Source organism: Nicotiana tabacum, chromosome 15, assembly GCF_000715075.1.
Source record: "Nicotiana tabacum cultivar K326 chromosome 15, ASM71507v2, whole genome shotgun sequence".
Lineage (NCBI taxonomy): Eukaryota > Viridiplantae > Streptophyta > Magnoliopsida > Solanales > Solanaceae > Nicotiana > Nicotiana tabacum.
In genome coordinates, this window is record NC_134094.1 from 133,492,312 (window position 1) to 133,507,279 (window position 14,968).

General features: G+C 36.6%; 2 protein-coding genes across 2 annotated transcripts; one reads left to right on the forward strand and one right to left on the reverse strand.

Moving 5' to 3' along the window:
- Nucleotides 1–1,308: 1,308 nt before the first annotated feature.
- On the forward strand, nt 1,309–2,940 carry LOC107808317 (scarecrow-like protein 18). The gene has a single exon (XM_016632828.1). The coding sequence runs from the start codon at nt 1,309–1,311 to the stop codon at nt 2,938–2,940; it is 1,632 nt and encodes a 543-aa protein (XP_016488314.1).
- A 3,039-nt stretch (nt 2,941–5,979) lies between these two features.
- LOC107808322 (cell wall / vacuolar inhibitor of fructosidase 1) lies at nt 5,980–7,577 on the reverse strand. The gene is made up of 2 exons (XM_016632833.2): nt 7,198–7,577; nt 5,980–6,273 (listed from the first exon to the last, which is right to left on the reverse strand). Exons 1-2 carry the CDS (start codon nt 7,486–7,488, stop codon nt 6,064–6,066), a joined length of 501 nt encoding a protein of 166 aa, XP_016488319.2. The 5' UTR covers nt 7,489–7,577; the 3' UTR covers nt 5,980–6,063.
- Nucleotides 7,578–14,968: the final 7,391 nt, after the last annotated feature.

Sequence of the window (14,968 nt, forward strand, 5' to 3'; positions counted from 1 at the left end):
TTCATCGTATGCAGCCTTACCCTACATTTCTGCAAGAGGCTGTTTCCACGGCTCGCACCCGTGACCTGCTAGTCACATGACAATAACTTTATCAGTGACGCTAAGGCTCCCCTTCATATATACATCCATGTTATTTTTCGAAAAAAAATTCATATGTAAAATTAATATTTTTCCTGGCAAAGCGGTTTGAATGATTACTACAAGTCCAGTCTGAAACACAAGAATTGCTCTTTAAAGCTGATAAACTGCAATTCTTACCTAGATGATTTTAGATTTCAGTCAGTTACTATTTGAATATCTTATTGGAAAATCCCTATCGAATATGTTTTTCAGGTTTTAATGTAATTTGTCAGTTCAAAATAAACCATAAACCAAATGAAAAAAGGCTACAAGTTTTATTTGATGCTCTAAGTTTTTTAGCTGTTGATTTATATAATTCTCAAGGACATCAGTTATTAACATACAGAGTATGTTTCAATAGTTCAGTGACGCAATTTCACCACCCCTTTTGAAATTGATCATCAAATCAACTCTCTATCTCAGGCATTTGTGGAAGCGTTTTTATGGTCGGTTTGTGACTTCAACTGAACTTATTATTTTTTGATCGAATCGACGCTTCGTTCTTCATTCCGTCTTCGATCTTTCAATTTCTTCCGGCATGTCGCTCCGCCAACAAGAAGGGAAAGAACTAAGTTTTCTGCGGAACAATGTAAACCTAATGCATAAAAAATTAAAATGTATGCGTATCACACTCATTTTAGAGACACTTTGACTCTAGATTTTGAATTCGTGCGTACAGACGAATTAATCATTCTTTTTATTAAAAAAGAGAGTACTTTAGTACAAAACTCTTTTTTTTTCATTTATTAAGTGACTCATACAGTTATTTAACCCATACTATTAAAACAAAGATACACAATGCCCATACTCTTACACATGGGTCAAAATATAAAACTGACCGGTCAGCTGAAACTAATTGCATTCGATAGTCGAAAAATATTTAAATTCTGTATATATTTTGTATATAATACTCATAAATATAAAAAATATACATTTAATCGACTATTATTTTTTTGGAATTGCTAAAATATACATTTCTCTTACACACATGCACCAATGAAAGCATCTACTGTTATCACCGAAATTAGTACGACTTAATTTGTCTTTCTTGAAATAGAAAACATCGATTATCGATAACACTAAAGTTCCTACAATTTTTTAATCATACTATAGAATATAAAATCCTATAAAAATCTGCTTTTCTATCTAAAACTGATACCAATTCTTTGCAATTGAAATCATAGTAACATGGAACCAGCCCAAGAAATCAGCTGGTTCTCCACAGGTATTGTATTGAATCAAGAAGGTGAAGAAGACATAACAAGTAAGAAAGAACTTCCTTCTAATGCAAATTTTGTTACATTTGATGATTGGTATTTTGATGTTGAAAACGAAACAAAAAATGCTCTTTATGTCACACCAGAGAATTTAATACATAACAAGAAGGCAAGAGCTTCGTTGATTTCTTCACTGAACATATTGAAAGACTTTGGAAATGGATTCAGAAAATTAAAGGGGCAAAAAATCACTATCCAAACTAGTGAAATTGAATGTGCAAATGATGGTAAATTGTCTACTGATGCAATTCTTCGTTTAGGCGGACAAAATTTTATTCAATCTTTTGAATCTTCAGTTTCTTCTTCAGTTGATCATGCATTTGTTAGTTCCTTGTTAAGTCTATCAGAGAAAGATTCTAGAAATGTTGAACTCGTCGAATGCCTTTTATCTTGCGCGGAGAAAGTGGAGCAAAAGCAATATGATCGCGCGATTAAGCTTTTAAATGAATGTGACAAGTTAAGTTCCAAAACAGGAAATCCTGTTCAAAGACTTGTTTACTATTTTTCTCGTGCTCTACGTGAACGCGTTGATAAGGAAATCGGGAAAAATAGCACGAAAAGTTTGGAGATATATGGAATGCGAGATCTTCAGGAGGCGTTAAGGAGTATAAATCAGTGTACGATTGCTGTTCAGGATATGCCTCTTTGTCAAGTGATAAAATTTGCTGGAATTCAAGCTATAGTAGAAAATGTAAGAAACTCGAAAAAGATTCATATAATTGATCTTGAAATTAAAATGGGGGTACAATGGACAATCTTGATACAAGCACTTGTAACTCATCAACAAGAATCTCAATCTCCCTTTGAATATCTCAAAATAACTGCTTTAGGAAATACTCAATCGAGGATTAAACTCGAGGAGACAGGTAAACGTCTAATGAGGTTTGCTGAGTCTTTAAACTTACTATTTTATTTCAAGAGCGTTATAACAGAAGATATCTTGGATCTCAAGAAAGAAGACCTAGATATAGATCCTGAGGAAACGATTGCAGTTTACGCGCAACATTTTCTGACTAACATGATAATGAAACAAGAAAAACTTGATTTCTTGATGAGATTTATTAAAGGTATAAATCCGCGTGTAATGGTCATTGCTGAAGTTGAGGCAAATCATAACTCTCCAATTTTTGTTAACCGTTTTATTGAAGCTTTATTCTATCACGGTGCTTTCTTCGATTTATTTGAAGATTGTATGAAAAATAATGAGTCAAACAGAACGACTATGGAATCAGAGTTTATGTGGCAAGGAATAAGGAATATTGTAGCAGCTGAAGGAGAGGAAAGGACTATTAGACATGTAACGATTGAATTATGGAGAGAGTATTTTAAGCGATTTGGAATGGAGGAAATGAAGTTGAGTAATTCGTCGTTGTATCAAGCGAAAATGGTGCTCGAAAAATTCAGTACTGGGAATTCTTTTACGCTTGAAATGAATGGGAATTTTCTAGTGATTGGGTGGAAGAAAACTCCTCTGATTTCACTTTCTGCTTGGAAATTTCGGAAAAGAAGTAATTCTCATGGAACCTATTTCTTCACTCTTTAACATTAACGAGCAGTCCGATGCACAAAGCATCCCGCGTTTACGTAGGGTCTAAAGAAGGGCCGCATCCCAAGACATGTTATGCAGGCAGCCTAGCCTAATGCAAGCATTATTGACTGCTTCTACGGCTGAACCCGTGACCTATAATTATTCTACTACTTATTATGTTGTTCAAACATATGTTTTGTTAGAACTCCTTTATTTTCTTTTAACAGTTAACAAGTCCTACTTGTAATAGAAGCTAAATATAGATTTTTCTTTGTTTTTTTCCCTTTTTGTATAATAACTTCAGGGTCCAAGCTCTGTTCATGTCTGCTCCTTAATTTTCATGTTCTCTAATTGCTTTATTGTTCTAAAATTACGTATAATGATATTTGTGATATCTGTTTTTCAAGTTTTTAGTAGACAGAGAATGTAGAATTTAATGATTCAAAATTTGTTAAAATTGTGTTCTTTTTTTTCTTTTTCTTTTTCTAATGGAATAACCCTGTTTGACACCATTTAATGTGATAATTAAGCCATATTATGGTCGAATTTGCAGCAAGTAAAAGTAATTTCCATTAAAGTTAATGGTCATTTGTTGGCTAAGAAGCAGATATATTCCCTTGTGGTTCTGGTGTTTTTTTTAATCCTCCATAACTATATACAGTTGAACAATTTTTAATTTTTGTATACAAATTAGAGTAAGTTACAGTATATGGATAGCTAGAAAATCTGACTATATATAGTTGAACAATTTTTAAAATGTGTAAACAATTAAACTATGTTTACAATATATATAGCTAAGAGATAGTTTTAGTATATCTAGTTAGTTTCCTATTCACTAACTTAAAATTTTAAATCCGTCTCTAGAAGTTTCGGGGTTTTCATTTCCGCCACTCTATGGAGTGGGCTTTGACCCACGATCTCTTGGGCCGGCCTCTATATTCTGTTTTTCCGTGGGCTTATAAGTACATTAAAAAATGAAAGGAATATGATAATATTTGAGATGGTCTTTAAATTTTGACACCTTAAGATCAAAAGTTAAAAGTGTTGTCTATGTGACCGAGCTCTACTCTTGGGCAGCCTCAATATTCTGTTTTTCCGTGGGCTTATAAGTACAATCCATTTGAAAACTTGCACAAATATGATACTTTTTAAGATGGTCTTCAACTCTCGGCACCCGCTTTTGCCTATGGTATAACTTTAAGGTCAAAAGTATTGTCCATGAGGCCGGCCTCTATATTTTGTTTTTCCATGGGCTTATAAGTACAATCCATTCGAAAATTGCAGATGGTCTTTAACTTTTGACACTCGTTTGCCCTATGGGTAGAACTTTAAGTCAACAATTAAAAATGTTGTCCATGGGACAAGGGAGGGACAACACTCGTTAAATTTGAAATTTTATCCGTGAAACAAGCGGGACAAAAATCTAAGACCGTCCACTTTAAATGTTATTTGTGCAATTCACCCCAATCCATTTGTCTTGTGCGGACCCGTACTATTTCCTTCCCGGTAAGGATTGGCCTACTATCAATTGACCATTGAAGAATTGAAGAAATAACCTAAATAGCCAACAACCAACCGTTTAAACATAAAATAGCCGACGGATATATGATATACGTGTAAATCCATATATAATATAAGTATAACCATATATAATTTAGATATATTAACTAAGAAAATTAAATAATAAATCCAACCGGCTATTTATGTAAAGCTCCCTTAGAATTCTACTTGGCTTTCAAAAGACGAGTAAGGGACGGGGAGAGAGAGGCTCTCGAAGCCAAACAAGACTAGAAAGAACATGGGAATTAGCACCATTCACATGAGAAGATGGAGAAGTGCCACACCTTCATGGATTGATCGAGTGTAGCGTACTGATTCTTATCGAGATTGGGTTGGTGTTCAGTGCGGGCAGTCTCCTCTATCAAAATAGTAAGAGGAAAAGAAGGACTTAGAGACATAACCAATGAAAGCTTATTTGCATGGTTAATGGAGAACGTACGTACAACATATGCCTTATTTCATTTAGTGACAGAGACATGAGTGAGGATTTCATTTTGGATTCCAGTTACTATATATAAACTTGGTGTGATCCTATTTATTTAAATTTTAGTGGACAAAATTAATTTGGAAATATGTGGTTCGCTTTGGGTAGACTGTACTAGATGAGGCTCAATTAAGAGAACGAATAAGATGGCGACACGTACAACTATTAATTCTTTGTCATATCATTTTCAAGACAAAAAACTTTACTCATCAATTCGACTTGCAATCAATCTACAACAATTACATGTGTGGCATTGAGCAAAAAATTTAGCTAACAGGAACAGAATAAATTTTTTTTTTTCTAAATGGCACTCAACCATTTCTCTCTGTTCTTTTTTCGGAATTCCAATTTTTTGCATTTTCCTCGTTAAACCTTTATATCCACGTTAGTTCGAACATTAAACCTTTTTTTAAAAAACTTTGCCCTTATTTTCTTTTGACTTTAGAGTTGCTAATCTCAAAGAAAAAATTACTACACGTGTAATACTTTTATACAATTGATATAATTTGAATAGCTGCAATTGCTTGTACCCAACCTCTTCTTTATGTTACCAATTTATAAATTTTTGTACAACTATATTTGCAGTTAAGTACTTTTAAGTAAACTGATCGAGAAAATACCTTTTAGTGGATAGAATTTAAATTGAAGAAAAAATAAGCAAGCCCTAGGACGAATTAAAAGAAAAGGAAGAAATCATAAAACTTCTACTGGTGGAAATTTATTTATATTAGAAGCAGATCTAATGTACAAATATATAGATTCACGAGCATCTAATCACAAACTCTCTATGTATATATATATATTAAAAAATTCACTAAATATTACAAATAAGAACCTAATTACTATTGTATACTCATATCAATTTTAAATCAGCTATAAAAAATTATTAACTTTAAATCTTTAATTTATATTTTTATCCAATACTCGCTTGGAATCCGACTAATTCGAATTCGCCGGTGTAATCGGGATATTTTCTAGTCGAAACATATATGACTAGTTGAATAAGAGTGTTACACGTGTGAATACACAGGCACATCATAATAAATTTCTGATCGATAATATTGTTACACTTGTATAAGAGTAGTGCATATATATCACAATAAATTTCTGACAATAGCTCTCCCAACATCAGAAAGTTCATGAACTGCTATATTTAATGCAGAAAATGGTGATTTACTACCCTTGAAATACTCCTCACATTCTTGTGCATCTCCAGATGAACCTACCATTCCATCTTCAGCAAATTTTGGATCTCCTTTTGTCAATGCTTCAATTGCTTCAGGCAAACTTGCTGTTAAAATTACCTGTTGAAATTTGAATTCGCATTAATTGAATAGCCTGAAAAGAATATATAGCCTCTTTGGTCAAATTTCTTTTTGGCTAAACCTACTTTTTTTATTGCTACAATATATTTTTTAAAGTAGTGTTTTGACCAAATTTGCTTTTGAATAGAAGTAGGAGTAGTTTCTAAGAAGCTAAAAAGTAATTTCTACTTTTGAAAAAAAAAACGCTCAAAAATATTTTTTTAATTAATTAGCCAAGTATAAAATGTTTCTTACCAGAAGTACTCTTTTAAAAAAATACTTTTTAAAAAAATTGATTTTAAAAGCTTGGCTTAACAAGATATAATCTAAGTTGTAAATAAAATACTGTAAGGAATAAATAAAGATATTATTATTATGCGTGGAATACCACTAACTATTGACAACAACGACGATTCAATAAAATCCCACAAAATTGAATTTTGAGAGGATAATGTGTACGCAGACCTTATCTCTACCCTGATGGGACAAAGATGCTGTTTTCGATAGACCCTCGGCTCACGAAAATAACTATTAATGATCTATGATGAAAAGATATTCTCTATAATTAGAGGAAAGTCCCCTTCTTTTTTATTTTATTTATTATAAAGGAATAATCATAACTTATTATGTTTCCTTGAGTACATCTGTAGTACGTAGTTTTATCGACAATTTGCTGCCACTACAACTAATCGATTAATTGTATTTAATTGACTATGAAGTTTAAGAGAATTTTATTTTTTAAAAATTTACAGTCTAAAACAAGCATAAATATTTGCATGGCTATAAATTATTTCATTTCAAATAGATTAGAAAATTTAAAGTTAAATATTATTAAATATAGAAAATTATCATTTTGGATTGACTAAAAAAGAAAGAATATCATAAATTGAGAGGGATGGAGTATATATAGATTTCTCACATTACCTTATATGAAAAGGCACAGTTTTTCAAAGGACCTTTCCAAGCTGCAGGGGGATTCGAATGCCGGAGTTTCGAAATTGTCACTGCAGCCTGATTAGCTTTAGCTTTTATTGCATCGACCATAATTAGTGCCAACGTTGTGATATCCCCTGTTGCACTTCGTTTGTCCGAAAGCAGAGTTTTCAGACAAAGTTGGTAATTTGGTGTGTTTTTGCATGTAGTTTCTACTAGATTATTGGCGTTTGTTTGTAGTAATATAGTCAGAAAAATAAATAGGAAAATCAAATTCTTCATTTTTGAAGTTGGAAAAGACAAGAGAGAGAGAACCAAAGTTAGATTTTCTATGGAGAAATTTGATGTTGGATTGTGTTTTGTAGAGGTATTTGGTTTTTATATAGATCCATTCTATTGCGTGCAGAGGCAGACCTCTGTGTAATTGTATACCGTTAAAAGCGAGCCCAATCAATTTTTTTTTTTATCTGAGTGAGACCAGGGAGCTGCTTCGAAGGTCGGCCTCGTAGTGGATCAGACCAAGGTACGAGGATTAGGGGTGTACAAAGGAAACCGACAAATTGTAACAATCCGATAATTCGAGTCATACCGAGAAAAAAAACTCGACTATGGTTCGGTTTGATTTGGTTTGGTGTTGAGAAAAAACACCCGACCATAAGTGGTTTGGTTTGATTTTAACTAAAGAAAGTCAAACCGAAACCAAACCAACCCGACAATACATATATAAAATTTTTAGATATATTTAATATATAAATATACTTATTGTGATGTAATTTATAAATATTTCTTAAATTTTTTCATAATTTTATCTTTTAAGGTATTATTTCAAGCATGGACTTAGAACTTTTGAATGTTCCAATAAGTTTTATAGCCATTAATATTAGTAACTCAAATAATGCTAACAAAAGCCCAAACTAAAATCAAATCAATACTAATGCTAACAAAACACATTCAATTTAATATTAGGAATGACAATGTATTGAATATCTATTTTCTGTTTTGCAATGTTTTACATAAAAATGCATAACCTATTTTTACTTTTTTTTAGCGTTCAGTCATGTAATTAACATTCCCTTATTAGTCGATTTATTTTAGCAATATTTAGTACTTTTAGATTATGTTTATTTTTATTATGACTTTTTAATTAGCAATATTTATAATACGTAATTTTATTGTCTTTATTGATGAATATTTTAGGATATTGTCATGACACATCTCATATTTTGTATTATTTTCTTGCAAAATACCTTATATAGTTGTATCTCGCTAGGATTAAAGAAATATTTGGAGCACAAGTTATATGTTTTGTGCTACAAAGATTTTACTGGAGAAAAAACCCGAACAACCCGAGAAAAATCGAGATTGAAAAACCCGAGTTTATTAGTTTGGTTTGGTCTTTAGATTTAATAACTCGACACAATTGGTTTGGTTTGGTAATTGCGAAACCCGAACCAACCCGACCAATGTACACCCCTAACGAGGACAAAGTACCAAGTTTGTTATTCGAGATATCTGTCGAGATCGAGGCCAGCAGCGATCGAGACCGAATAAGACCTGCATCGAGAAAGATCGAAGATAACATAATAACGGAAAGATAAAATATCCGTGATTGGTCGAAGATCATGGCGGAAATCTCGGAATGGATCAAATTGGGAACGGTTAATTAGCTAATCATGGGATTTTCTTCAGTAATTAGAGTTATGTCGTAAGTAGAATTCATCTACTATATAAAGGGGAGTATTAACCATTTGTATAGACAGATGGTTCACAGATATAAAAGTAATATAATTCTCTTTCTCGTTATACTATTGTTCATCAGCTTGTTATATTGTTCTTGCATCAACTAGTTCGAAGGTATCCAAACTCGAGGGCTGAGTTTCATTCTAACACTCGTTTGCTTTACTTTATAGTTCATTTATATTATTAATCTTCATATTTATCAATTGGTATTAAGTGAAATCACGTATCCTTAGAACCTCATTATAAGTTTAATTGTTATCCAATTTTAAAGGTAGTGGGGCTAAGGATAATAGTGATTGCTTAATACTGATTCCGATAACACACACTGCTTTATGTTCTCGTAAGAATCTTTATTTTCAGGATAAACATGTCAAACTCACAAGCAGTGCCTACACATGGTGACAACGACCTCGGATTTCATGGGAAAAATGACAATATAGCCGCCCCAGGAATCGAGGTGCCTCAGGCTGACCTCGAGGGAGCACCAATTGAAAATTCCGTCGATGTTAGTTCACATGTAGCCCTAAGTGCAAATTTGGGCATTGATCCCGAAGGTAGTGTACTCAGGGAAGTTCGATCAAGGTGGTCGAGGTACGTAGGGTGGAGAAGATGGTGGAGTTAGCCTCCAATTGATATTCAAAATGTTATAGGCTCAACAAGCCACTATAGAACAACTATAAAATCAACACCGAACACCGAGTAGGATCGAACCAAAAGTCGTCCATAGGACCGAGCCTGTGCCGGAAAGGTCGAATGCCAACGAATCGGGGACTGACCCTGCCATTATGAAAATGCTCGAGGAGCTCACTAAATGAATTGAATCAGGAGAAAAGAAAATCAACGCAAATGACAAGAAAGTAAAGACATATAACTCCCGGGTTGACCAAATACCGGGGGAATCGCCGATTCTAAAGGGTATGTATTCAAAGAAATTCATACAGAAGCCTTTCCCTCCAAGTGTGGCTCCGAAACCCATTCCGAAGAAATTTCGAATGCCAGAAATTACTAAGTACAATGGGACCACTGACCCTAATGAGCATGTCACTTCTTATACATGTGCAATAAAAGGGAATGACTTGGAAGACGGTGAGATTGACTCTGTTTTACAGAAGAAATTTGGAGAAACCTTGTTGAAAGGAGCAATGATTTGGTACCACAATTTATCGCCTAATTCTATCGATTCCTTCGCCATACTTGCAGACTCCTCCGTAAACGCACATGCCGGAGTAATAAAGGTTGCAACTAGGAAGTCGAACCTCTTCAAGGTGAAACAAAAAGATAACAAAATGTTGAGGGAATTCGTATATCGATTCCAGATGGAATGCATGGAACTACCACCGGTCACAGATGATTGGGTTATTCAAGCCTTTACTCAGGGTTTGGACGAACGAAGTTCGGTGGTATCACGACAGCTAAAGGAGAATTTAATTGAATATCCAGCGGTAACCTGGGCCGATGTACATAATCGGTACCAGTCAAAGATCTTGGTCGAGGATGATGAGTTGAGGACCCCTTTCAGTCCCGTTTATCCAAACAGGCCCGTCGGCAGAACTCAAAGGGATATTGACAGAGAACCCCGGTCGAATAGAGATCGGTATCAACCATACAACGCAGATCGTAGAAACGACCTAGGACGCAATCCCGTCCGAAATGATTGAAGGAACGATCGAGGACAGAGCTCTCGAGGGCTCATGAGCAAAAACGGTTTCGATAAACATGCTGATCCCACAGAAGCAACACAATTATCAGAATACAACTTCAGCATCGATGTATCAGGTATTGTGTCAGCCATTGGGAGAATTATAGATACTAGATGGCCCAGACCCCTACAAACCGATCCATCCCAAAGAAACCCCAATCAAATATGCAAATACCATAGTACACATGGTCATAGAACCGAAGACTGCAGATAACTAAGGGAGAAGGTGGCCAGTCTATTCAACGAGGGTCACCTTCGAGAATTCTTGAGCGACTGAGATAAAACCCATTTCAGAGATAGGGATGCAAATAGGAAAAACAAACAGGAAGAGCCACATCACGTGATTCACATGATTGTTGGTGGGGTCGATATTCCACAAGGGCTCGCGTTCAAACGCCCTAAAGTATCAATCACCAGGGAAAAACGAACTCGATACTATGTGCCAGAAGGCACTTTATCATTAAATGTTGAGGAAGCAGAAGGGATTTCACAACCCCACAATGATGCTTTGGTAATCTCTATCCTTATGAATAGAATTCATGTTAAACGTGTTTTAATTGATCCAGAAAGCTCGGCCAATATTATTCGATCGAGGGTCGTGGATCAGCTCGGCCTACAAGATCAGATCGTACCCGCAACTCGGATTCTCAATGGCTTCAACATAGTGAGTGAAACAACTAAAGGTGAAATCATCCTACTAGTAAATGTAGCTGGAACTATTCAAGAAAGAAAGTTCCATGTGATCGAGGGTGATATGAGATACAACGCACTGCTCGGAAGACCCTGGATTCACAACATAAGGGCGGTCCCCTCAACCCTTCACCAAATACTGAAGTTCCCAACACTGGATGGAGTACAAACGGTGTATGGGGAGCATCATGCTGCCAAAGAGATGTTCGCGGTCGATGAAGTAATACCAGTATCGGCGCTTTTGTCAACAAAATGATGAAAACAGGAAGCTAAATAGTAAACACAACCACTAGCCTCGACTCAATCGGAGAAGCAGGGAACGGACGAGGATGGTGACTACTGGATCCCTCGATCCTTCATAATCCCCGAGGATTCCGACGCCACCAAATCGACAGTCGAAGAGCTGGAGCAAGTCATACTGATCGAGCATCTACCCGATCGAAAGGTATACTTGGGTACGGGGTTAACCCCCGAGCTCAGGGAAAAACTCATTAAATTTCTTATCAATAATATGGATTGTTTTGCTTGGTCCCACCTAGATATGACAAGGATCCCGCCAGAGATCACTACACATCGACTGAGCTTGGACTCGAAGTTCCACCCGGTAAAACAAAATAGAAGGCCAAGTCCGAGGTAAAACAGGCATTGATTAAGGACGTGGTAGCCAAACTTTTCAAAATAGGATCCATTCGGGAAGTAAAATATCCTAAATAGTTAGCAAACGTAGTCGTAGTCCCTAAAAAGGGAAATAAACTTAGAATGTGCGTAGACTATAAAGATTTAAACAAAGGATGTCCTAAAGACTTTTTTCCTCTGTCAAATATCGATCGCATGATCGATGCCACGGCCGGACACAAGATCCTTAGTTTTCTCGATGCCTACTCCGGGTACAATCAAATATAAATGAACCCGGAGGATCAGGAAAAGACTTCGTTCATCACTAAGTACAACACCTATTGTTATAATGTAATGCCGTTTGGACTAAAATATGCTGGTGCCACTTATCAACGCTTAGTAAATCGAATGTTCAAAGAACAAATAGGTAAATCAATGGAGGTTTACATTGACGATATGCTAGTTAGGTCCCTGCGAGCAGAGGACCATTTGACACATTTGTAGGAGACCTTCGATATACTAAGGAAACACTACATGAAACTCAACTCGGAGAAATGTGTATTCAGGGTCGGCTCGGGCAAGTTCCTCAGCTTTATGGTATCAAATCGGGGGATTGAAATAAACCATGATAAGATCAAGGCAATCGAAGACATCACAGTCGTGTACAATGTTAAGGTCATACAAAGATTAACAGGGCGCATAGCCGCCCTAGGCCGATTCATCTCAAGGCATTCGGATAGAAGTCACAGGTTCTTCTCACTGCTCAAAAAGTGGAACAATTTTGCATGGACCCCGGAATGCCAACAAGCATTGGAAGAATTAAAGCGGTACCTCTCGAGCCCGCCACAACTTCATACTGCGAAAATGGACAAGTAACTCTACTTATACTTAGTAGTCTCAGAAATCGCGGTAAGTGGGGTCCTAGTTCGAGAAGATCAAGGTATGCAATTTCATGTTTACTATGTTAGTCGAACTTTAGGTGAGACCGAGACCCGGTACCCACACTTAGAAAAATTAACGCTTGCCCTAATAAGTGCCTCTAGGATATTAAAACCATATTTTCAGTGTCACCCGATCTGTGTGGTGACTACTTATCCCCTTCGCAATATTTTGCATAAGTGCGAACTTTCGGGCCGATTGGCTAAATGGGCCGTCGAGATTAGTGGGTACGATATCGAGTATCGACCCCGAACGACCATCAAGTCTCAAATCTTAGCGGACTTCGTGGCTAACTTTATGCCAGCCCTCGTACTCGAGGTCAAAAGGGAACTATTATTAAAGTCGAGTACATCATCGGGGGTGGGGACCCTCTTCATAGATGACACTTAGAACGTGAAGGGGTCCGAGCTAGGCATCATTTTGAAGCCGCCCACGGGTAATACAATTAGACAAGCTATCAAAACATCCAAGTTAACTAACAATGAGGCCGAGTATGAGGCCATAATTACAGGTCTCGAGATAGCTAAAGGTTTAGGAGCAAAGGTCATCGAGGACAAATGTGACTCCCTGCTTGTGGTAAACCAAGTCAACAGAACATTCGAGGTTCGAGAAGATCAAATGCAAAGGTACTTGGAAAAATTATAGGTGACTCTACATCAGTTTAAAGAATGGACCTTACAGCATGTGCCTTGAGAACAAAACAGCGAGGCCGACGCCCTTGCAAATTTGGGGTCATCAGTCGAAGACGATGAGATTAGCTCGGGGACTGTCGTACAACTTTCAAGGTCAATAATCGAAGAAGGCCACGCCGAAATTAACTCCACAAGTATGACTTGGGATTGGAGGAACAAATATATCGAGTACCTAAAGAACGGGAAACTTCCATCGGATCCTAAAGAATCGATGACTCTACATACGAAGGTTGCATGATTCATATTGGCCGAAGATGAAACACTATATAGAAGGATGTTCGATGGACTATTGGCAATATGTTTGGGACCAGGAGACACCGACTACGTCCTATGAGAAATCCATGAGGGCACATGGAGAAATTATTTCGGTGCCGAATCATTGGTTCATAAACTCATCAGAGCAGGATACTATTGGACTGATATGGAAAAGGATACAAAAGAGTTTGTTCGAAAGTGCGACAAATGTCAAAGGTATGCGCCGATGATTTACCAACCCGGAGAGCAACTCCACTCAGTCTTATCCCCATGGCCATTCATGAAATGGGGAATGGATATCGTCGACCCTCTTCCATCGGCCCCAGGTAAAGATAATTTTTTTTTTATTTATGACTAACTATTTCTCTAAGTGGGTTGAAGCACAGGCTTTCGAGAAAATTAGAGAGAAAGGAGTCATAGACTTCATATGGGACCACATTATATGCCGATTCGGGATGCCTGTCGAGATTGTATGCGACAATGGAAAGCGATTCGTCAGTAGCAAAGTGACAAAGTTTCTCAAAGATCACAAAATAAAAAAGGATCATGTCAACGCCATATCATCCTAGTGGTTACGGATAGGCCGAATCGACAAACAAGACCATCATTCAAAATCTAAAGAAAAGATTGAACGACGCTAAAGGAAAATGGAGAGAAATATTTCCCGAAGTACTTTGGGCATATCGAACAACGCCAAAATCCAGTATGAGGGCAAACCGTTCTCTTTAGTATATGACGCCGAAGCTCTAATCCCATTTAAAGTCGGGGAACCCAACATCAGGTTTCGATATGCAACGGAAGAGTCAAATCACGAGGCTATGAATACAAGCCTCGAATTGCTAGATGAAAAATTAGAAGCCGCCCTCGTTCGAATGGCCACACAGAAACAGCAGATCGAAAGGTACTACAATCGAAGAGCCAATCTTCGACACTTTAAAATTGGGGACTTGGTTCTGAGGAAGGTCACCCTCAATACTCGAGACCCAAAATGTAGGAAAACTTGGCCCGAACTGGGAGGGACCGTATCAGGTCCTCGATATCATCGAAAAGGGATCCTACAAACTTGGCACGATGAACGCCGAACAATTACCAAATAATTGGAACATATCCTTCTCAAACAATATTACTGCTA

Excerpts from the sequence above, each read along its gene's own strand:
- LOC107808317 (XM_016632828.1), top strand. The coding sequence starts at position 1,309 with ATGGAACCAGCCCAAGAAATCAGCTGGTTCTCCACAGGTATTGTATTG.
- LOC107808322 (XM_016632833.2), bottom strand. The coding sequence starts at position 7,488 with ATGAAGAATTTGATTTTCCTATTTATTTTTCTGACTATATTACTACAA. Across the intron at positions 6,274-7,197 it reads ACTGTGCCTTTTCATATAAG|GTAATTTTAACAGCAAGTTT; the intron begins GTAATGTGAGAA and ends AAATTTCAACAG.